This window comes from Lonchura striata, chromosome 13 (genome assembly GCF_050655825.1).
Source record: "Lonchura striata isolate lonStrDom1 chromosome 13, ASM5065582v1, whole genome shotgun sequence".
Lineage (NCBI taxonomy): Eukaryota > Metazoa > Chordata > Aves > Passeriformes > Estrildidae > Lonchura > Lonchura striata.
In genome coordinates this window covers 6283569-6307902 of record NC_140715.1, presented here as the reverse complement: position 1 = coordinate 6307902, position 24334 = coordinate 6283569, and the positions used below count along the sequence as shown (strand labels likewise).

General features: G+C 38.9%; 1 protein-coding gene across 2 annotated transcripts in view; it reads right to left on the bottom strand.

Annotated features, from left to right (window-relative positions):
• Positions 1–24334, bottom strand: part of SLIT3 (slit guidance ligand 3) — a 482119-nt gene that overhangs the window by 237731 nt on the left and 220054 nt on the right. For both annotated transcript variants that reach the window (XM_031506039.3, XM_085591180.1), the window contains one exon: positions 2635–2706. In XM_031506039.3, coding sequence (XP_031361899.3) covers positions 2635–2706 — 72 coding nt within the window. The remainder of the gene's footprint in view (positions 1–2634; positions 2707–24334) is intronic.

Below are 24334 nucleotides of genomic sequence, written 5' to 3'. Positions count from 1 at the left end.
GATTTTTTTACACCAGCCTGCTCCAGCTGGACACAACCTGTGACTCTGTGTCCATCACTGCCTGGTCCTGCTGGGACAGGGTAATTCTCACAGGGTTTCCAAGTGGCACCCACTGTAATTTATCCTGAGCCCTCAGGCTGCATGTTTGAGAGCTGGTGTCCAGAAGGAATTCATGCCCTGGCTCAGTCTATCACAATAACTCTGCATTTTGTCCTGAGGGAAGCTTTCCAAGCTGCTGTTAAAGACAGCATTAATCTGGAGACTTTCATCTGGTGTAGCACTTGCTGTGTCCCTATTATGAAATCTCCAGAGCTGGTTTTTTTTCTGTGACATTGGGACACTTTTGGAAGAACCTGGAAGAATTTGAGACCATGTTAAGGGTCAAGCTATGAAAATAAAGACCATTCCATGTCAGCCTTTCCCTATACAATTTCTAAATATAAATTGGAAAGGGCTGGGGAGTACGTGACAATTTGTAGCTTTATTTCTTGTGCCCAAAAGCCTCCATGATTCCTCACAAATAAGCTTTATAAAGTGGAAGAACACTGAGACAGTACAATAAACCTGCAAAGTGATAACCACAGAAACAGCCAGCCCCTGCTGCTGTGCCATCAGCACCTTTGTGTCACTGTCACCAGGCAGGTGCTGGCACAGGCTCATTCTCCTGCTCAGGCAGTGAACACCCTGCTCACTGCCATGGTCACTGCTGGGACAGAGAAGGGAGAGCCCTGGCTGCCAAACACAGGCTGGAAACAGGAATCAGCATGTTTGAGCTCACTGCTTAAAGAGCTTTAACTATTTACTTGGTTCAGCTTGCATTACACCCTTACAGTTACTGCTGGAGAAATTTTAATGTATTCCCAGCAGCGAGTTGGCTCAAGACTGTGCCACATTTTCCTCAGCAAGTCACAATGCACTCGTCTGTGTCTGGAAGCAACAGCTCCATGGACCACCCTGAGCACAGGATTTGTAAATTTCTTATCAAGAAAGAATGTCTAGATGTGAGTGAAAAGTCTGCTTCTCCTGCTATTTATCTAAATAATCAGTACTTGTGGCTCACAGCAGCCATCTGTTAAGAGTACCAAGCTTTGTGCTCCTGCTGAGCTGGAGGTTGGACTGGATGACCACTCCAGACCAGAATTATTTTATGACTCTGTGATAACTTCAGTGCTCACAGAAGTCAGAAACTGTAGCTAAAGGGAAGTACTTCTGATTGTTTTGCTGTCTTTTACAGCAAAACAATCGAAACTGCCTAACTTGACAGATACAAGTTTTTGTTAAAGCTTGAAATCCCAGCATTGATGGAGTTCCTGTAACCACTCCAGCCAGTCATCCCTTGGTATCAGCTCATGGAAAGGAGAAACCCTGGATCCTTCAGCATAAATCAAAACACCTGCTCTGGTTGTCACAGCTTATCAGAGGTGACTTAAACCCTGAATGCAAACTCTGTTATTTGAAATGAAGTCAGACAACTAACAGTGAATTACAGCTGGGAAAGTTTGACTTTCTGAAACAAAATACATCTATTGTTCCTATAGATCACATAATGCAAGTAAAACTCAAGATAGCATGATAAAAGGGGACCCATCAGAATCGTCGAGTCCAGCTCCTGGCCATTCTCAGGATGCCCCAGGAATCACAATGTGCCTGAGAGCATTTCACTGGGGCCAGATCTGAAAACAGAACACAGCTATGCTGCAAGACTTTGTAAAGAGGGCTTCTTTTCAGACCTCCTTTAGCTGTTTCTTCCAGTCAATTTTAAGAAATCCACACCGTTTATGCAGTGCTTCCAATATTTAACACAGTGGGGATCATTTTTCAGCTACTGGTGTGGTAACACAGTGCTAATGGCTCATGGCTCTGCAATGCTGCTGAGAGTGGCTGCAGGTTGTCCCAGGCAATCCCTGCCGAGGCAGGGGCTGTTTTTGCTTTGTTCATCCACCCCGTGCTGACTCCAGCAAAGCCAAGGGTGGGTTAGAGTCTGGGTGTGCACGAAAATGGATTTCTGTTACATAACGTGTGAGAGCCTCCAGCAGCTCTGGAAATACAGAGCTCAAAGTCTTTACACATATTTCAGGCTACCTTACAGCAAAAGGCTAGGACAGACTGGCTTCATTAGCACAAAAACCACAGCCCTGTTTTCTCTCTTAAAAGGCTTTTATAACTTATTTTAATTTTTAAATACAAGCTGTCAAAGCCTGTGCAGTTAACTACTCCCATTTTTTTTTTTTAAATTTTCTGATATTTGTGCTCAACCACTGTATCTGAGTGCTACAGTTTGTCATAGATATTTCTAATACAAGTGATGGGACAGAAAACTTAAACTAAGCAAAACATTTCAATTCCATCCCCAAAACCTACCAATAATTTTTCCTATGCACATCTTGCTCTAGGACAGTCCTGCAGGAAGGGGTGAAGCCTTTGAGTATGTTCTTTTTCCTCAGCTCAAAACCTCCCCAGGTGTGTTCCCAGGTATGGGGACCAAAGCAGCCTGGGAGTCCCCTGCCAAAAACCTGCAGGGTCCCTTTGGTGCTGCACAGAGCTGAGCACAAGGTACCCAAACTGAGTGTAACACCCACATGTAACGTGAGCAGAAAGGTTTTCAGCACAAATATTAATGAAGTCATCACTTACAAGTTCTTCACATCAATGATTCCTCGAAAGGCCTTTCTAGGGATTCCTTTTATCTGGTTTTCACTCAGGTCTCTGAATAAGAAAACAGAAAAAAAAAATACATTGTGTTAACAAAGAGAACACATTTCTCAAATCTGCATCAGCTAATGGAACCTCCACGTGCTTGGAAAAGTAGATGCTGCTGGATTTGTTACACCACACGGTGTTTTCAATTTTGTTTCTCTCCTCTAGAGGTCTGTGGAATGAGCTGAAATGACTCTCGAACCAAAACCACCAGAATTCCTGATACAAATGACAGAACTTTGAGCAAACATCACTCAGATGTGATCGTGATGCTGGCACAATGCCACGATTCACTGTTGAGTACCTGCAGCCAAATCTCATGCCTTGGAATCACAGCCCTGCAGTGTGAATGTAATTTTCTCAGCATGCTTCTGTTTGTTTACAGACTGCAAAAATACCTGGCTACCCCTGCTCAGATTACAACTTCTTATTTGAAGTTAATATTCAGGAAAAACATGACAATCATTCTCTTGTGAGCCTTTTAAATTTATACTGAAAACCTATTAATCTACTGCATTAAAATCTCACTGCATTATGCATCAATGGGAAAAACTGAATTTTTAACCTTGTTTAAAACCCAACAACAAAAAAACTAAATAACAAACAGCAATTCAAAAAGTCTTTCTAGTACTTAAAGCACGTTTAAAAATGGTTTGATCTGCATTGTGAGTGCAGGTAACATTTTCCTGTTACCCAGCCTGCATTTGGGTGCTTTCCCCTTGATGAACTATAAATAGTTCCAGATTCACAGCCCTCTAGCAGTGCAGTGGAGGTAGGAAGGAGAGCACCAGGAATGGGTGGGAAATGGACATGAAACCACAAAGCTGGGACATTTTTGTGCTGAGGAAAAACAGCATTTACCCTGATTTTCCTGTGGGTGAGCCATCAGCACAGAGAAGGGGGAGAGGTTTCAGTCTGGTTTAAAGGACAAAGGGTGGGCAAGACAGGAATGGAAGAAGAAGAAAGGAAGGTAGAGGAGTGGGAAAGAAAAATGTAAGAAAGAAGCAAATGGAAGAAAGGGAAGGCTCAGTGATGACAAAAGGACAAATAAAGGTGATCCTGCAGAGAGCTGCACAGTGTGTTTTTTGGGGTGAGAGTGTCCCCAAGACTCTGCCCCATTTTAAGAAAGAAATTCTGGCTCTGCAATGATGATTAGGAGGGGCTGGCAGCCCTCTGTATTCACCCCCAGACACCCTTTTCTGTAAGTACATTTAATGTTCAACAAGCCCCTTTCTAGCCTCCACCAAATTGGTTTTATCAAATGAGAGGCCAGAAATCAGAGCCTGTCACAAAAGCCCACATTGACATTGCGGGTCAAGACGTGTCACACAGGGCTTTCTTCTGCTTTCCATCAGGCAGATAAGAAAAAAAGGGGACTATGTCCTTGTCACGAGACTAATTCAATTTATACCAGTCATGCAGTCTACACCAAATTCTCAAAGTAGCCACAATTGTCCATTCAGACGATCGCAAACAAAAATGTGCTGCTGGATACAAGTCTCTTTTTCAAGTCAGATTAAAATTCTTTGTGACCTTCACAATTTGTTTAACACTGATCCACACTCTGACCCCTCCTTCACCTTCCCTTTATTTTGCCAGCAACAAAATATTAGTTCTTTAAAGATAGACCTTCAACCCAGACAAATGATCAGGGAACTCGGACAAAGTGCAGGGTATTTCAGACCCAGAAGGAGGAAGTCTTAAGCTGTCACTTTGGTGTGACAGTGAGGCACAGCAGAGCTGTGGTAGAAGTGTGACAAAATGGCTTAGCATGGCAAAAATCACTAAGATCTGAAAGGAAGACACACGCAAAGCAGAACAAAAAGGGCTTGAAAAAGTGGAATTTTGTGGTCAAATAAAACCACACTTAATCCACCATTCAAGTTGCATTTGTCTGGTATTTTATTGTGTATTTCAAATCATGTGTAAAAGTAAATCAGGTTTTCAAGGGATATTTCATAACACTGTTGTGTTCTACAAGGACTACTTTATATATTTAATCTCTGCTTTGTCTTTATGCTCAACTTTTAGCCTGCAGCCAGACAAAACCAGGAGACTGCAGGAAGTTCATCTGTTTTCTATGAAAACTTCTTGTAAAGTGTATTATATTTATTCTCTATAAGGCTCTCTTTTCTAGCTAACAAACCTGCCTCTTCCAATCTCCTGGACTGTGGCCTGTTCCATAAATCAGTGGGCTGAAGAACTGACAGCCTGCGTGGCATTAGTGACACAGCATGGAAGAAAAGTCATCAAATTTTCTGTTTCTGTAACTGCCTTCTCACAATTATAATTAGGCTGTTTTGAGATGGTCAAGAGGAGTGTTTCTCTCTGCTTCCTGACATTGTGCCAGAGTTTTGTTAAGCATCTTTCATAAGCAAGCAAACCTCAACGAGGCTCAGCCTTAGCACTTCACAAAATTTGCTCTGAGGTAGCAGGAGGCTGTAACAAGAAACTTGTCTGCTGAGTTATCTTCAAGTTCCAGCTTTTCATTCCATGCTTCTTATGGCAGACATAATGGGAAGCTTACAGCAATGGTATGAAAAATAAATATTAGTTATTAATAGTTACTGTAGAAAACCAGATAAATTATTGTGAGGCCAAAACAAAAACCTAAAAAGCAGATGGGAAAATATGGCAGTATTCAAGAAAAATAAACAGCAAATCTGGAAAAAAAAAAAAAAGGTGATGATTACTAATAGATTTCCTGTTTCTTATATAGATGTTTCAAGCCCCCTATCTCTATAATAGAAGACAAGTCCAATGATATATCCTAAAGGGGAAATCTGAAAAATTTCAGAGTGAGGGAATAATAGACTTCCCAAAACCCTCACCCTAAGAGGCAGTGTTAGAGAGCTGAAATCACTTGACCTGAGGACAAATGAGAATGTGCCAGACCATCAGCAGCACCCTCCTTCCAAGAGTCCCTCTTGTGCTGGGAGAAAGCACCCAACACAACCAGAACAATCTGCATCCTGGTCAAATACGTGTTGAGCTAAGCAAAGGAATTGTCCTTCTGTTTTGATAAATACAGGCAGGTTGTGTGCAGTTTCACCTGGCACACAGCTTTGCAGCAGGGCACAGCTGCAGCCAGCCCCAGCTTGGTGCACTGCAGTGGTGGGAGCAGCGTGGACAGGCAGCAGATCCCAGAGAAATTCAGGGAGAACAGCAAAGTGTTCATCCAACAGCAAAGAACCCCCAGAGGAAACAGCATCCTCCTTTCTGAGCTGGGGGAACACAGCCACGGGGATGTTAAAGAGCTTGGACTGGCACTTTGCACAGGGCAGAGAGGCAGGAGCTGACAAACCCAGCAGCTGTGGCTCACAGCACATGTCAGCCCAGCCCAGACTCCAGCAAGAGTTGGCACAAGCCACTACTTTTCTTACTTTTTATTTTAATTTAGCTAAAATGCTTTGGACACAGATGAACTCCCTCTGCAAGTCTAATACTGTTTTTTCCTGATCTTCCAATGTGAATTGCTAGTGCTTCAGTGATAAAAGGATTGGAAAGGGAAAAAAAACCCACCCAAAAGTGCTGACGTTTCCTGAGTGCCTCTGCAGTCTTTGCCGTAGTGCTGGTTTTAGATTTCTGCTCTAACGCTGCCTATTGCATCCTAAGTGGAAATTCAACTATCTAACAGAGCAACAGAATACATTAAGACTTTTTTATTATTATTATTTTGCCAGTAAGAGAACATAAATCACTTAATTGGAACACAGACCCTATAAACACCCACAGAATGACTCTTTATTTGAACTGCAGATCTAAAACATTAAAACAACTACTTAAATACAACTTGCAAAACTACAAAGGTACTGAAAACAACATATATTATATGAAAACAAAAAATTCAGCAGTGATGGCATTATGCTTAGGTTTTCTTCCTTTTTAAACAAAAAAAAAAACACCCTTTGAGGATTTGCCAGTTATTTTCCCAATAAATTTTAACACACAGATTTGCAAATTTAAAAAGACTGTTTTTAAGAAACTGCCTGAAAAACAGCTTAATTAAAAAGTATTTAATGTGGTTGAACACTGATCTTTAATTATTTCTCTTACTCAAATGGGCTGGGAGATCACCATGCAGTGTTATCCAATAAAGAACTCAGCTTGCCTTTAATGTCTAAAGAGTTTAATACAAAGACTTAAAGAACAAGTCACCCAGAGCCAATTCTTCACAGCCAAACCTGTATCTTCCCCAGTATTTTACTGTATGTCGATTCCAGATTAAAACTGCAAACTCACAGTGTTAACCATTAACAAATGGAACCAATGATTTACTTAAAAGGAAGGAAAAATCCAGCCTAACAAACCTGATTCCTTTTTTTCAGGAGCATTTCAGCTTATGCACAATTCAATTGCATCTTGGAGTAAGTCAGGGGAGCTCACACGCAGCTCTCTGCAGCAGCTGGCACAAAACCATACAACAAACACGGGTTCCTATCACTGGATATGGGACTTGAGTGCAAAAGATTTTTTCCTATGCTCTCTTCTTGCCAGAAAAATCCTGGGAAGTTAATATTGTTCACCTGCTCTGCGAAATAGAACTAATAAAAAATACTACTCCTGATTTTAAGAAAGGGCCAGCTGCCACCAATGACAAGAAATTAGCACTGTGGCAAACAGCTCTGCACTGGCTACAGAATGTGCAGCTGAGAGAAATGAGAATTAATTCATCCCTGTTGGTAGCTTGTTTACATTCTTTTACAAATTAGGGTTCCTGGGTTTAAAATATTTCAGTCCAATGCACTGATTAAAATTAAATAAAATAAAATGTTCCTGAGGTTTTTGTGCACTTTCAAAGTTTAATGACTACTCTTCAATGTAACTTTTCTTTAAAACTGGACTAAAACTAGACTGAACTGCTCCACTAAAGGTCACATACTTAACACAATCTGGTCACTGCAATTTGTCTCATTAGAATTAGTTTTAATTTGTGCAATATGTTACACATAAACTCTATCCTGCAATGTTTTACTGAATAAAGTAAAACAATTAAGGAGTTAAATAATAACAGATGGGCAAAATTAGAGACCATAATCCAAAGATAATAGGTATCTCTAAATAACATGTAATAAAAGATAAGCAAGTCAATAAAGTGAGGAATTATACAAGTCAGGTTTGTCATAGAACAAAAGTTGGGGAAGGTAACTCCTACACTCAGAGAAGAGACAGGGCAGGGGGACCAATGCTATCTAGAGGAAGAGTCTGTGAGAGAAAATGAGGTAGAAAAACCAAGAAAATCTGTAGGGGAAAAAAGCAGTTTAATCATATCTATAAACATTCCAGCACAGAATATTATGCATTTCATTTACAGCAAGGAACAAAAGGATTTTCCCTGCTTTGCCAAAATTATATGGCAGCTTTAATTTTTTTTAATTAAAACTAATATTTAGCATTTTCAACAACTAAATATTATTCTTACCTAGGAGATAGTGCCCTAGTATTTTCAAAACTGTTCAGTATTAGAGTTTTTTCTGTTCTACAGACAGATTGAAAAATAACTGGGTTAAGGACAATTCAGAAACGTTGAGTCTCATAAATATGGAAGTTAAATTCAAGGTATTTATCATCTTCCAGGTGGGAAATGCATTGCCCAAATCAAGTCCCTCCAAGAGTAATTAGAACAAGCTGTGGTAAGTCTGACACTCATCAGCACCTGTGCCTCAGTGCAGAATGGCTTCTCCCTCTCAGCAGGGTCCGTGTAAAAATGGTATTTACTGTAAAGCAGCACTTGGAGCTCTCTGTCTGAAGGAAAAATGGAAAAGTGTTGTTGCTGATGGGCTACAAGGCAAGAGCTTAACAACAGCAGTGTTGTAAAGCTTTACTCTGTGGAAACTTGGCATCGCTGCTGATTTTCTAAAAGAAAAAAATAATTCCTTCCTCCTACTAGTGCACGAAAAGTAAAGAGGGTGACAAGCATCCGAGCTCTGCAAAACAAGAGCAGGTCCTGCAGATGCCGTGCACCCTGAACAAGGTGTTTTTACTAAATATAATGCAGTTGGCTCTCAGTTCGTGCTCTGGGAGGCTGTAGAGGAAACGCAGGTTTGGTTTTGTCTTGTTTGTTTGGAGGAGGGAATTTAGCTCAAAAATTCCAATTAAAGCAGCCCTCGGTGCTTTCACACAGTCACGCACTGCTGCACAAGCACTGCTGCTAAGCCTCCAGAAGATAAACACCACAATTTCTCTGTTGATGCAGTTGCACTGTGAAGGGATAGATGTGAACTCTGTATTTCTAGGTTTCAGCACTAGCCCAAAGCCCCACTAACCCCAGTCACCTTCATTGTGCAGAGCAGGACACTGAGCAGAGCCTGAAGCTCTGGGAGGGGGGCTCACGCAGGAATCAGAGGAAAAAGAGCTCAGCAGAAGATGATTATTTTATCATCATCTTCCACCTTCTCCAAGGACAATTGAAAAACCATCTGTTAATAAAGATCCTTCAAGGGATCCAAGCTGTGTGGAGTTGTACAGTTTCATGACTTCTGTCCTGATACAACAACAGGATCACACAGCACATTCTGAAGTATTTTTAAATGTTTAAAAGGACAAAGAATACACATTTGTGATTATTTAATTCTTCATTAGAGGATTTTAAAATTCATTGTTAAAAAAAAATTTAAAAAATTTTAAAAACCAAACCCCACCTTTCACTGAGACACACTGCAGCATCTGTCTGTTGATGCACCCAACAAATAGCAAAAAAAAAAAAAAAAAATCAGAATATCTCTGAGAAGATAAGTAAATATTTTTCTATCATTTTAAATAAACTGTGAAACTAATCAATGCTAATATCCAATCAAAGGCAACATTTGTCTTCATGACTTTTACAGTTCTATCTCCTCCTCCCATTTCCAAAATGCCGAGCAAATAGCTATCAGATAGCATTTAGGAGACTCTTATTTTAAAACCACCCATCTTGAGACTGATGGTGAGCTTTCATTTTAGAAAGCAGCATCTGTTTTGTCTTTTGGAACATGCACACAAAAGTAAAATCTTTCCTCAAAGTATTTACACTCAGCTTTGGATATGTCAGGGAGTAGGAACTGGAAAGTAACATCCAGTGGGCCCAAAGGAAACTCTTGAAGAGAAGCAGCCCACTAAAAACAGGGTAGGGTTCTGACTAATAAATTAGAAGAAGATGTCTTTGTTAGCAGTATTTAATGTAGGGTTTTAGTGCTTTAGAAAATGTATCAATATAATTAATCCTTCCTTTTGATCGAGGAGACAAAGGAACACAATGAGAGGCAGCGAGTGGCTCCAGGTGCTCCAGAGAGTGTGGGAAGAGCCAGAAAAACCCTTCCCAGTCAGTCCCACAGATCAGGAATTCCACTCTGAGCCATTCCTCTGCCGAGCCTTCCCGCGTGCGGGGAGGGTGTTCTGCCAGCAGAGCCAGCTGTGACTCCACTGCAGACAGATCCATTCTGGCAGGAAAACCTTTCCATTCTGGCAGGAAAACCTTTCCTCTGGAACTGCCCAGCACCACTGCACCTCTGACAAAACAAAGGCTCCCCGGGCAGTGATGCTCCCACACAAGCCCAAGTCCTCCAACTGCATTGGAAGTGAGATGAGAAGCCAGAGGCACTCATGAGATTCAGTAGGTACCACACACCTCAGAGAGGGGGACTGAAGCCCTGACATCAGAAGAAAGGAATGATTCTCCTCATAATTTTATATTTTTGTCAATATTTTCTTGCTGCTGAACCGATGTGATTTCAAAAGTTCTCTCGCTCCTTATTAATGTTAAGAATTTCTGAAATAAAAATGCAGCTATATGGAGGTACCTTTATTTTAAGGTAATTTTAAAAAGCACTGGTTTTATACTGTTGACCTGTTTGGGGGTTTACACTTTTGTCTGTTGAACCATACTGGAAAGAAATCCTATATATTTACAAATTCTAAACATCAGTAGGCAATATCTCTGATCTCCCCAGAGAGACAGCAGCCTCCACAGCCTGCCTGGCCACCAAACAAAATGATATTTGCAGCTTATTGGTCATATAGTTTTAAATTACGATGAGTTTTTATTTTAGAAGATAAACATATGAAATCATAAAGAATAAAACATGCACTGTCTTTGGATAACTGATCAACATCTGGAGCAAGACTCTCTTTTGACTGATCTGTCTTAATTCTGCCTTTGTTAATGATGAATATTTTTATACTAAAGATTCTTTTGCACTTTACTAATATATTGAAAGAAAAAATCTCCTGCCAGTTAATATTTCTTTTTTGTACCTAATCATCACATTATAGAATTAAAACAATAATCACAAGAGTATTTATTTAACTCAGGCTGTGATCCTTTAGCTAAGAAAATAAGATTCTTCCTAGGATTAAGTAGCAATTACATGTGTGAAGATCTAAGATCTATTTTTTTACCAAGTTCTCCTGAAAAAGGCCAATTATACAATTTGTTTGTATGACCACTGCAGACATTCCTGCAGCTATATAAAAAGTAATAAAAATGATAGAGAAGCCATGTATAGTAAAACCAACTTGAATTTCCATTCATTCCAGTGAGGTAGAAATGAGTTACAAAGTATTTAAATGCACTGCAGCGAGAAAAACAACTTTGTTTATAGCTCAGGCCCAGTTATCAGAGGCATTTATTCTGTTCTGTGGTAAAAAGTGCACCTGTGCAAGAGGGGCACACTGATACTTGAGCTGTAATCAAAGTTCTAAAAATAAATTATAATATTGGACCAGCAATATCTATTCCACTGATATTCAGCAGACTGCAGAAACAGCTAATGAAGCCCAAGACAAAAGACAGAGGAGTTCCATGCACCTTTTCCCTTTTTTCTAATATTTTAGCTTCTCTTTTTCCTTTACCTTGATGTATCTTCCCTGCTAGGGATCGTTTAGCCCTGAGAGTCCCAGTGAAACACTGCAGATGGAAGGAGATCCTCTTCAGGCTGGTTTGTAGCCATAATTCATTTTTCTGTGTGGATGTGACATCCAGATTTATTAGACCAAGGTGTAATATCACAAAGTGGTTCACTCGAGTGGGGATATTCATGCACGTGTTGAAGTAACAGCAGCTCTGTGTTTTTTTGGGAGGATCCACAAACCCAGCAGCTCCTCCAGGACTCCAGAGCAGGTCACCCTGACCATTACAGCTGCATGACACCACACCCTTACAAACCTCATTCTCCTACTTTACCCACACCAAAAAAAAAGGTTCACTGGAACATAACCAAATAATTTCTTCTTTTCAGTGATTCTTCACGCAGGTAAAGCACCTTCAAGAATCCCACTCCATGCACAGGAAATTTATCATTCAGTAATGCCATGCTTTAGAAAAAAGCATTTCAATGGAATGTAGGTGTTTTAAGCAGAGAAAATAAAACTCAAGTATACTAGTAGAACAAACATGCTAACGTGACACAAATCGAAACCAGAATTAGCTTTTAGCTAAAGTGCACATAAAGTGGTGAATTCTTCCAAAAGAGAAGTTAAACTCACAATCATTCTGCCAGATTACTGAGGGTTTTGAGTGTTTCAGTAAATCAGCTACCAAAGACCTAAACCTTTATTGAAAACAGCTAAAATTGAGACAATTCATGAGAATTTACACTTCATTGCCACTTTCAAACCAGTTACAAGTGGCCTGAACAAGTTACAAGCTGAGTTAATTTCCTTGAATCCACCCAAACACTGCGTAACAACAAAATCCTCCAGATTCTACTTTGAAAACAGACTCATTTTTTAATCCTCAAACACCCAAAAATACTCATAGGGAGACCTGAGTGTGCGTGAATGGTTTACAGCACCTCTCAAAGGCATTTGTGGTGTTTTTTGAGCTTTATTCCCAAAGCTGACGAGGGAACAAGGGCACTCCAGTGATTCACCAGCAGCGCCTCCTTCCAGAGACCCACACGGGTCCATTTGCATGAAGCCACTTCAGAAATGAACCTGGCTTTCCTCCGACTCCCTGTCAAGCACTGCTGAATCTCAGATTGACAATGTCAGCACACAAAATTGAATTAAATGTAGAAGAGCTGACCAGGGAAGAGGGAGGAGTGGCTCCTCGCACAGCAGACTCCAATGTGACCACGCTTTGCTGGTTCATTGTTGAGGCACTCTCAAATCAAAGAACATCAAATTCCGGCGTGATTTGAATTCATCACTGCTGGGAATGATGATGACTTTCTCCAAAGTCCAACACAGTTATGTGAGTCTCCAGGAGAAAATATGCCCGACATTAAAATTTGACTTATTATCTTAAAAGTTTTTTTTCAATTAATGACACTTCCTTAACAAGCTTTTGAAAAAACAATTAGCCAAAGGAGTGTCATGGGTCATATGAAAAAACAGTCTTATCAGAAAAGGAAACTTAACTTCATTATAAGACTTGGAAAGTTTACATCCTGATATTATTCACATCATTACTTCCAGATGTCATGTGGAAAACCAACAATCAAGAGACAGAAACTAAGAGTCAGTCAAAAAATACACAATAATATTTACATCGCAGTTCCATACACAAAGGCTTTTGTTTGGTTCCAGAAAGGAATTCATCGTGGAACCTGTTTTTATCCCAGCTCAGATGCAATCACTCTTCCTTTCTTTGAACATTAAGTTTGTGGAAAGACAACTCTAAATACCAGGGAACTGTGGCTAAGAGAGAAAGTGGTTTTCTAACTAAACCAATCCCACCCTGTTAAGTTTATACAATTATGATATAGATTATATACAACTATAACACATATGGTTCCAATGCTCTTTCTAGCTTGCACTCTTTGTTCAGTCTTTCTGAATCATAGGATGATGTCAAGGAAAAAAGGCAAAACAAATGCTAAATGTTAGGGTTGGGATGCATTACCAACACTTTACCAAAGACAATAACAGAACAGAAGTAGTTTTACATATATTCAATATTTTCAACTGTCAGCTGTAACCTACATGTGCTTTGATTAACAATATTAAATAAGAGCCTACATTTATTTCTTCATGGATGAAGCATATTTGGAAGTATTAAACACCATACATTTGTCTTCTTCAGAAGGTTCTACATAATTAGAAAAATATAATCTAAACCAAGTAATTTCAGTAAATGCTGAACTGGAAGACACTCCAAGACAAAGGATATTATTCCTTCAGCTTGTCCCTAGTGCCTGGTAATTAGAAACATTTTAACCAGGTCAAAATCCCACCTTACAGGACAATGTCAATGTCCTCTTCCTGCAATAGCCCAGAAGTATTACTACTGATTATTTTATTATATTCTGTACATTATTCCATAAGCTAGTCCCTGTGGATTTACATTCTGATTTGGTCTCTTCCCATGGCAGTGCCTGTCACACAGAAGTCAGCAAATAATCACCTCACTGAAATCTTCTGACCTCTGGCTGTGGCCAGGGGATGCTCAGCAGTCACTGAGGGCTCAGCAAGGAGCAGAGTCCAGCCCACACATGGGAGATTTTAAAAAGGAGAGAAGGCCCAAATGAACATGTTCTAATTCCCTCAGCTGTAACTCAGCTCCTCTAAATCCCAAGAGGTGGGAGCCCCGTGCCCTTGAGTAAAAAAGGAATGCAGGAACTGAGGGCTCTGGCACACAACCACTGCCCCTGGACCAGAAATATCAGTGTTTTTAGCAATGTCATGGTACCCCTGGCTAAAGAGATGGAAGCATATTTACACAGAACAAGTTCTAAACTGACTGAACAAATTATTAATAATGAATTAATATTTTCTTGGCCTTTCAAGCATCTTTTTTGGTTATTAAAGTGAGACATTCATTAAAGCTGCAGTATTAAAAACCACGTTTTTCACTTTATTGTACTGAAACTTTAAAATGTAGATAAAAGGTAGGATGACGTGGAAGCTGTGGATTGCAATAGTGCCTGAGGGAACTTGCTTCCTTCAAAGGCCATCTGCATGTCATAGCAATAGCACCAGTGGCACAGGGACAGCAGAGTTTGCTTAGCAGGGCACAATGGTGCTGTGAATCTGGGACTGGTGACTGCATCTCCAGCAGGGCAGGATTCCATAGTGGTCAAAGGTCACCCACTCATGTAGAAATCTCTCTCTCAGCTCTGTCTGTGGGGACAGAGCCCCTGGGGATGGAAAAGGCTGAAGGACAGCTGTGCCTTGGGCAGAAACAGCCAATGTACCAGAACTAGACACGCTCACGAGTGGCCAACACATTTTAAAGGTAGTGCTTAAAAATGTCCTTGTAGGGCTCCTATGACTCTTCACCATCACTGATAAACCCTAACATGACAAGTTTGTCACACGTGCTCCTTCTCTGGCATCACTGGAATACTTCAGGCAACTGGAAGAATACCCATTTGACTGTGTTCAGTCCTGATCCAGAAGAAAGGATTTCCAGTGTGTCTGTAGGAATGAAGTCACAGAAGCCAAACTGACCCAAGTGTTTTTGTTTGCTGTTTTTTCTCTCACTTGATAAACAAATCCTGCCCAGGATGCTTAGCAGATTCCTGCCCTGGGGGTTTCTGTGCATCCAAGACTCCAACACTGCAAGCATCTTTGCTAAGGTAGCATAAAATTTCAGAGCACATAGTTAATGTTCAAATGGCATAGTATATTGATTCTCTGCCCATCCCCTAGTATCTTAAGTTTACCCAGAAGACTATTTTATTTAATTAACTTGGTGCTTTATTAATATAAATATTCCACTATTGATCATAAGAGGAGCTGACGCATGTTTGAGTCAGACATACATCAGATCCATTTAATGGAGCTCCACTTAGAAGAGTAGTTGGCTCTAAATCAAGGTAAATGGCAGCAAGTGCTCCTCTGGGATGACAGGGCTCAGCTGAATCTATAACATTTTTACGGAGCTAGTTTTCTTAAAAGCAGAAAACGTATGGAAATTAGATATGAAAATGGTCTCTCCTTGCACGTATCAATTAAGCATGTCAATACCTTAATTAAATTGCTCAACTTAATGAGATTTATACCAATGAATATGTTTTATAGTTATAATAGCTTTTTTGGCTACCGTTCAAGATGTCAAATAAATTGTGAAAAGAGGATTAAAAAAAGTAGTAATTGACATTTTGAACTGAAGCCAGTATTTTTTCTCCTCATTTTTTCCCTTCATTCATGTGATTTTGGAGAACATATAAATAAAGTAATGAACCCTGTAATAGCTTTGCTTTTAAAAATCTCTTTCTTTTCCAGTTCTAATCCTTCTTATCAAGTTCTCTAAGTAGCACACCATTTGAATTAAGAAGCACTTCAACTTAAATGATTATAGGGTTTTTCCCCTTTGAGGCTCACTACCATGCCTTTCCTCCAAGCAAAAACAAAGAAAAACTTTTCTCTCCAGACATGCAGTTACTACAAAGACTTCTTGTCAGACTAGGGCAGCATAAATGCCTCGAAGCACAAGGATCTCACACCACAAGCAATGGGGACCTCTACTCCTATCCTGGACTGTTGTATCCACCTTCTCTGGGGTAAAAAATAATTAAAAAAAAGCACTGGATGCTACATTTCCTGGCATAATTCCTGGCTCCATCCTAAATGTACTCTGCAACCTTGACAAAGCCATCAGCTGTGTCAGTGACACAGTTCTACATTAAATGACTTGGACTTTGGTGATCCTTGTGGGTCCCTTCCAGCTCAGGATATTCTAAGACATGGATTTATATGTGAGAAATGCCTGACTTTCATGTAAAAATGAATTTTTTTCTCAAGTGAGAATTGCTACAGAAGTGACTTCCCTGCAATTGCTGCAAACATCCCCAGCAGGGCTGCAGGTTAGCAGACAACACAAAGCACCTTTTCTCTGCCAAAAACAAACTCAGGAGAAAGTTCTGCTCACATGTGATTCTCTCTCATTGCCTGGTAAAAAGTACAGAAAAACTGAAGATAACAAAAATCATCCCAGGGAGCTTCAACTACAAAACCCCTAAGTAAAACAAAAGCATTTGTTATTTCTTCACCCTTCCTCTCAGCTGAACAACCTATTGAATTTTATTTGATAAAAGTAATATCCGGCTCAAGCCTTTGCATAATTTAAATTCCAAGTTCCTATTTAAGTGAAGAGATTCTGCCTGTAAATAGTTCAACAAAGTATTTATTTTAATTATTCTATGAAATGCACCAGTTTTTGTAAGACCTTTAACTAAACTATAATTAAAACTAAATACAACTTGACAGTTGTCCTTCAGAACCAGGAAATGGAGCAGCTATGTGCTTTTTCATGTCTTATTTCTGGTCAGAAAGAGACAAACCTTGTGTTTTGACTTTATTTCTTATCCTTATTAAATGTTTTCTCTGTAAAGCCAACCTAATTTTTCTCCTTTATCAAAACAATAAATCAATTTCTTTAGCTGAATTCCATGCCAGCATCTGCGACAGTGAAGGATAAATTCCTTGATATAAAGGAATTTGTTTTGTTAAAAAAAACAACCTTAAGAATAAGGGCTGAAATGTCAGGAAAGAAGAGGAGGAATAATTTTTACAAGCCTCATCCTACCTCTCCCCATTACTTTTACAAATATCTAAGACATGAACTGATTTTTCAGTTAACACAAGAAGAATTTGCTGTATTTATGGCAACGATTTTTATGTACTGAAGTGCTGTTATTTAAATAAAGTTGAAAGTATTTTCTGATTTGATTCTGGTACCCACTGTTTTCTCCACGTAGGTGAGCTACAACCAAATGCTTTCTGTCAGAACGGCATCATTTCAATTTGAGTGTGTGGTTACACCCCCAAAATTCCTGTGGAGCTCTCCATCCCTTCACTGCAGCAGTGGGTAGGCTGGGCTAAAGAAATACCAAAAAATAATTCATTACATATTGCTAAATTTATAACTAATAAACTACACTTCAGGTAAAAATTATCCATTCCAGCCAGCTGATGGCCTAAAGAAAAGGTTATAAACCAAAAAAGTCAAAGCTTTCCCACTAGGTTTGTCTGCTGTGACCTCTTCACATCAGAGTCTCTTCATTACAGAGTGTGGATGTGGACTCGGCTCTTCTCTCAACATTCAGAACTGCATTTTCCCCTATGAAAATGCAATTAAAACCCAATTAAATTGTTTTGTTACCTCACGGTACATTCTCAGAATACATCCCCTTTCTCTTTTATGCCTAAATTTCATTCTCAGGGTCATTTGTGCAATTGCAGATGAAAATGTAATATTTTTAATTTAAATTAAAATTATTAGACTTTTACTTTTGACATCATTTAACATTAAATATTATATATAAAAATTTGCTGACAGGTGTGACATCTCAATATATCCCTATTAGAAACAGCAGTATCTATACGATAATTTTAAATCTTAGTTTTCATAGGGAACATCAGAATCTATGAAGCAAAGAAGCTGTATAACAAATTGCTAGGTTATATCTAATTTCTTAAAAGACATTTATTTTTCAAGTCTTTCATCCACTGAAAATGAAAAGCAGGACTAGTTTCAACTGAAGCAATAATGCAAAGCAAAGCTGAACCCCTTACAACTGCTTAAGTGTTCCAAGTATATGAATAATGGGACAATCTGATTGGTTAAGAGAGAATAAATTTAATTTTTCCTCTTGATACTCATTCTAAACCAGGTAGAAAACTTTGTTATAAAATGTGCTGTGGTCTTCCTGGAAAAGGATGAAAAGAGACATTCTTGGATTTAAAGAATTTAATCAAAAGACTATGCAGAACCAAACCAAAAGTCATTCTTAACAAGGAAGTGATATCAGGCTATTTAAATGTTTGACTGATTAGAGCCAATCACTTGAGAAAAAGATTGTTTTTTCCTCAGTGTTAATGAGACTGAAGTTTTAGGTATCTGATTCCAAATCACAGAAATTAGAGAATCAAAGCTGGATCACCCTAATGAGCAGATTTTCTCATTGCTGAAGAAGCTGCTCAAGAAATTTTTTCTTTTTAATTAAAAAAAAAAAAAGCTACAGGTTTCTTCTGACAATTCAAATGAAAACATGAAGCTCAGCTGCTTGGATGCTCTCATATTTTAAGCAGTATCTCAAAAACAGCATTTTCTGAGAATGACAAGCTGCAGAAAAAAACCCAGTTTTGCTGTAGCAACAATGTCCTGCTGAATAGTCAGAAAATATTTTCTAGAGAAGTTCCTCCATACTTTTGGTGCTTTACAGTACTTGCAATTGAAGGCGCCAGTGATAAATTTAATAAAAAAAAAAAAAACCACCCAAAAAAACAAAAAAATCCAAACCACCAAAAACCCACAATAACAATAATAAAAAAAAAAAACCAAAACCCCAAAAATTAATCCATTCACTGAAGCCTCCCTGGGTGTCCTTGGGCTCTCACAGCACCACTGCTCTCACCGTGCCCCAACTGCTGACCTTCAAATTAGGACCTCAGAATGCAACACTTCCAATTTATAAATAGAAAACTCTGTTCATTTACTTTAAATCAAGGCTTGTAACATGTTCCAAATGAAATAACTCTCCTTCAAATAAAACAGAACTACTGCTTTAATTACCTGTTGCTTTAAGTTTTACAAGATGAAGAGGTACTTAAATGTCAAATTATTATTAAAAACATACATGTCAAGAGCAAATAATTAGAGAATATCTACCTTGTGAATACATTTAAAAGAGAAAAGATGTTTCTTTAAATCTAAGTGTGTAATTATGCAGAAAATACAGTCAGTAATAAACCGATTTTTAGCAGGTTATGCTAAAACTTTCCCTTAAGTACTGTTCTCTAGGCTAAAAGAGAAAATATGTTACAAATATTATCTAAAACTAATAAAATATTTTTAATGTGAAACTAATACTAAATATTTTACTTTTAATGAAATCAGCTAAGATTAAGTGAGCCAAGGATGCATAAAGCCAATGTCTGTGGGATAAGGGATCAATTAATATTAAAAGGAAGTAGAATACCCAGTGTGCTCCACCTTCCTGGAAGGTTTGGTGATACAAAAAAATCCGAGTTTCTCTGTGTATAACATGGTAACAAATCTTGCCTACTTGTGCCAAAGTGAATCCATTCTGCCTCACACCCCAACACCAGCACAGCACAGCTAAACCTTGGGAACATGTCTTATTTTCCACTTCGAATGGGAACTTTTAGCACTTGATCCAGAGTCAGAAATGCCAGCCCAGAAGTACCCAGATTGCATTAGAGCATTATAGATCAGGGGACCTTTAACATTTTTTTGCAACATGCATTAAAGAAGTTAAAAAATACTAAGTAGATACATCAAGTAGTTACCAGAGCGTTCTCTTCATAAACTTATGAGTAAAGGGTTCTTTAGATGCCTTCAGCAGGCTCAGATTTGAAAAGGTTCAGCTAGCTCCTTCCATGAGAGAAGACATGAAAAAAATTGCACCCAATTTAAAGCAATGCCTTAATAGATGGTTGAGGTGCCACACTCTGGTTCAGTGGGGAAGAAGAGGTCAGCCTTTTGTTCCTGTCTCCTCACACTTCCTCCCATGGATCTTCTCGGGGACCCCTCACTAAAGCAGGTGGGCTTGTCCCAAGGCAAGGCTGGCTCCACACTGTGCTCAGGGCACCCAAACCCCACCGAGATGCTGCTCCACCAGATCCCAGCTCTGCCAACTGCAGCTGGCTGCGAGCAGAGCCCACCCATCAGGAATGCTCCAAAGCCTCCCAACACAAAGAAGAAATGATCCCTCTGACTCAGGAAAAGGGTTTTTTTGGTGGCAGCCACTTTAGGACAGAGCACAGGTAATATTTGCTGCTTGGGTGGTGGCAGCTTCTCTTTTCTCTCCCTCTGTTGTTTTGAAAGGGAAAATGTGAGTCTGTAGGGGGTTCCAAGTTGCTTTTTCAGCTTGGTACAATGACAAAGGTTGGCAAGCCTCATTTCCAAAGGCAAACTTTCTTTTCCTGAGGAAATGTATGATTTTCAGGTGACTATACATTTAAAAATAAGATTTATCCAATATGACCTTTAAAACCTCCATCTTTCTGCCAACATTGCTACGGCTCAGTGGTCAACTTTTATTGTTTTTATTTTCAACCTATTCTAGTAAGAAAACAATGTACTTTCTAAAGCCTGAATGCCTGCTACCTTTATGGTTTTAATTTGCTGACAATGCCAATTGTTTGGGTCTTCTAGTGATTTATCAAAAATCTGTTATTTCATAAAGAACTTGAATAACAAGGCTAGAAAGGAGGGCAAGAAAAATCAGTGATTTAAGATTAACTTGACAGAAATATGCAATTTATTAGTATTTTAGGCTAAACAGATTTTTGCTGAACTATTTCCTCTAGGCAAATAATATCCAAGTGCAGATAGGAGAGACAAACAATTAATAAAAGTTACTCAAATGTGAAACTCATAACTTCATTTGTTCTTCACAATTCAAGAGCAGCTTACAATCTCACACTTAGGTACATCTTTATATCCTTTCAAGGAAGATTAGATTGAAATATTATCTAGAGAATATTCTTTGAAATATATGCAGTTATACGTAATTTTACTAAGCTGATATTAAATAAGTGAAATTTCATGTTCTGGGACATATTGAAAATATTTGATTGTATGAGAAACCAACAAGAACAAAAACATCACATCCATGCCCTACATAAAGACAAACCCTCTCACATTAATAATAAATTAATTTGGAATAGGGAAGAAAATCCAGAGAATTAAAAATCATCTCAGGTAAACCCAACTATGATGAAAATAAGGAGTGCAATATTCTATTCTCAGTGACCACTACCATAAATTGAATGTCTGCAGCTCAGAATATGATTTTGGTTTTTTTCTTCTTGTGCTTTCATTATATATGAGCCAACCTGATTATTGCTGATATTGTGTTTAATTTGGGACTTCTCATTATCAGAAACTAAACAATGTCACAGGGATGGGGAAGTCATAGAATTAGGAAGTTGATTTCACTTCCTTCTGAAGTTCTCTGGGCTCTAACCAGTCTCAAGTCCCACCAAAGGGGAACAAGAACAATGAGAGCCACAAGGATGATTTCCCCAGTCCCATCCCACACACGCAGACAATATCTGTGTTCCTCTCTGGTCACCTTTCCCTGCTTCCACCTCTTGCATACTTTGTATTTCAGTTTGAGTTGTTCCTTGGCACCTTTGCTTGAATTCCTGCTCATCGGGGTGGACTGGCTGAGCTTGGAGGTGTTGGCCCTGCCTATGGCAGAGGGTTTGAACTACAGGATCTTTAAGTTCCCTTCCAACACAAATAATTCTGTGATTGTTGATCCCTCAACACGACACTTGTGCTGCTGGTGCAATGAATGTCACCCACAGCTGGTTAGAAACTCTACAAATAAATGGGGTTTAAAACATTTTCATGTAAGGGCGCTCTGGAAATATTTTGTTGTACTTGGTAATACATCTTTCTGACAGCCCTCAACTGAACTCATATGTGAGTAGGCAAACAGAGTTTGTCCTTGTTTCTGTAGAGAATTAGAAATTCTGTCTTCTGTTTTCCAAAGAGAGGAGGCAGAAAAGGGAGAGAAGGGGGGAAACTGAAAAAGCACAACTCCAACACATTGTAAACTAAAAATATTTCCAAAGAAGCGCCACTGTTTTTAGTGTCACTAACTGCTTCCTTTTATCCTCCTGGAACCAGGAATGCAGGGAGAGCTCCGTGGGACAGCCCAGCCCAGCGTGGAGCTCTCATCTGTGTATATGCATCATTTGCTGTGCTCGGCTCAAGGCATTACTGCTGCCCTTCATTACTGCTAATGGAATCCCAAGGTCAACGACCAGTCATAAATGTCCATTCTAAATAAAATGTATTGAAGACACCCTCCACAATGTCTTTTACAAAGGTTCCTGGTCAGACCAGGAGTGTCAAATACCCAGTTGACCTTTCAAGATAAAAAACGTTATCAGCTGCATGGATTTAGATTTTAATCTGTCTCAGTTAAGCACGCCCACCGAGATTAGATATTTCCTGTGGGCTGTTCACAGTTTGTGACATGTTTTATCAATATTCATTTTCTCTCCCCCCTGCTCATATTGCTTCTCCCACGTGGTGGTCTCATATCATGCATATGCATGAGGCCTGTGGTGAGAGTACTGGTATTGTAACAGTGCACTAACACTCCTTGGCGTTTTGTTTTAAAAAAAATATATCTTTTGTATATTTAGTTTGCATGTCTGTACCTTTTCACACAGAACAGCTGTAAATCATTAAGGAAAACCCCAAACTTCTCACTGGGCAGGATAATAATAGAATTCACAGATAAAAAAGGAAAAAAAAAAACAACAATGTGACAGAGAAAGTAAAAAAAAACCAACCTAATCAACCTAAAAACCACAGAGCAAACCATGTAGAACTTTCTATGCTCTGACCACAGGATAAAGATACTTCTGATACATTTCAATTGCATAGGAATAACGTTTGTTATAGTACAGGGATTTATAACTTTCCAAACAAGACTGAAATGCTTTATTTACATTGCACCTTTGCAGATCTCTTTTTAGTTTGGGTTTTTTTTTCCCTCCAGTTAAGAGGCAATGCTTTTCACAGCAGATGTAATATTCTAGATGTACTAGAAGATGTAAATAATAAATTCTAAAAATGTTTTGCAAATGCTGTTAAATGTTTCATTGGATGGAAACAGGTTAACAAGAGAGCAAAAAAAATATTTTACTTTCACTACATAAGTTTTACAGGGCAAGTATTACAGTCATACTGTACATGCACCTCTCTGCTTCGATCAAAAGGGTTAATTCTATACGGGTTGGTTTGAGCACATTGTTTCAAAGGAGCTACACTAGCCAGATGCCAAGATGATACAATAAACAGCCATGCCAAATCTAATGAATTAAAAAAAAGAGAACCACATGAAGAAATCTTCACATGAAATCAGGTAATGACAGAAAAGAAAGATGAGGATACATTGAAATAAGTAAGAAAAAGTCTAATGTTCAAGTCGTAGAAAGGTTTTAAACATGAAGAGTGATATACAACTGCCTTTATATCGCACCTATGTGTTTTACTCTAGTTAGTAAAAAATTATTCATTTTAACACAGAAGCACTGGAACTTCAAAAAATCCATACACTAATAAATACTGCAGAGAAATTATTCATTTTCTGTTGAGGGATCAGAATAAAAAAACAAGATTAATTAAAATTTTATCATGCCATTTCTTAGAACAAAATTTTTCATTTAACTACACTGCTGTGTTGTTAACACTCACATCAAACAGGCTGACAGAGTCTTCTTGAAGACAGGCAAGGAAAAAAGCTGGAAAGGGATGCCTGGGCTCATTACAGATGCTAATGCAATTTAATGACCAATTAGATTTCTTTTTTAAACAAGGTAAAAGCAGTGTAGGAGTCCAGCTGTGCTGCTAACAGAAGCCAAAGGAGCTGCAAGGTGCTGGGAGTGTTGTGATGTGCATTATTAACCCAGTGCCAGATAAGCCTCTATCCAGAACAGTATTAATGGCTCAGAAAACTCCCTGCTCTTTCAGCTTAAGCTATCAGAAGCTATTTGCATTTTCAATCCCTTTTCATACAGATTAGTTAGAAGGTGGTAAAATCCCAGTAGCCAGCAGAACAATATATCCTGGATATATTGCAGGGACCAGCAATATGAATTTTTTAAAATATTTTCAGCACAGACATGCTTGTCTTCACATGGGAAGAGGTGGCCCTGCTGAATGTCACACCCAGGTGCTCTCCTAGCTTGGGCTGGACCAATTCCCCCTTGCTGGAATCAGCAG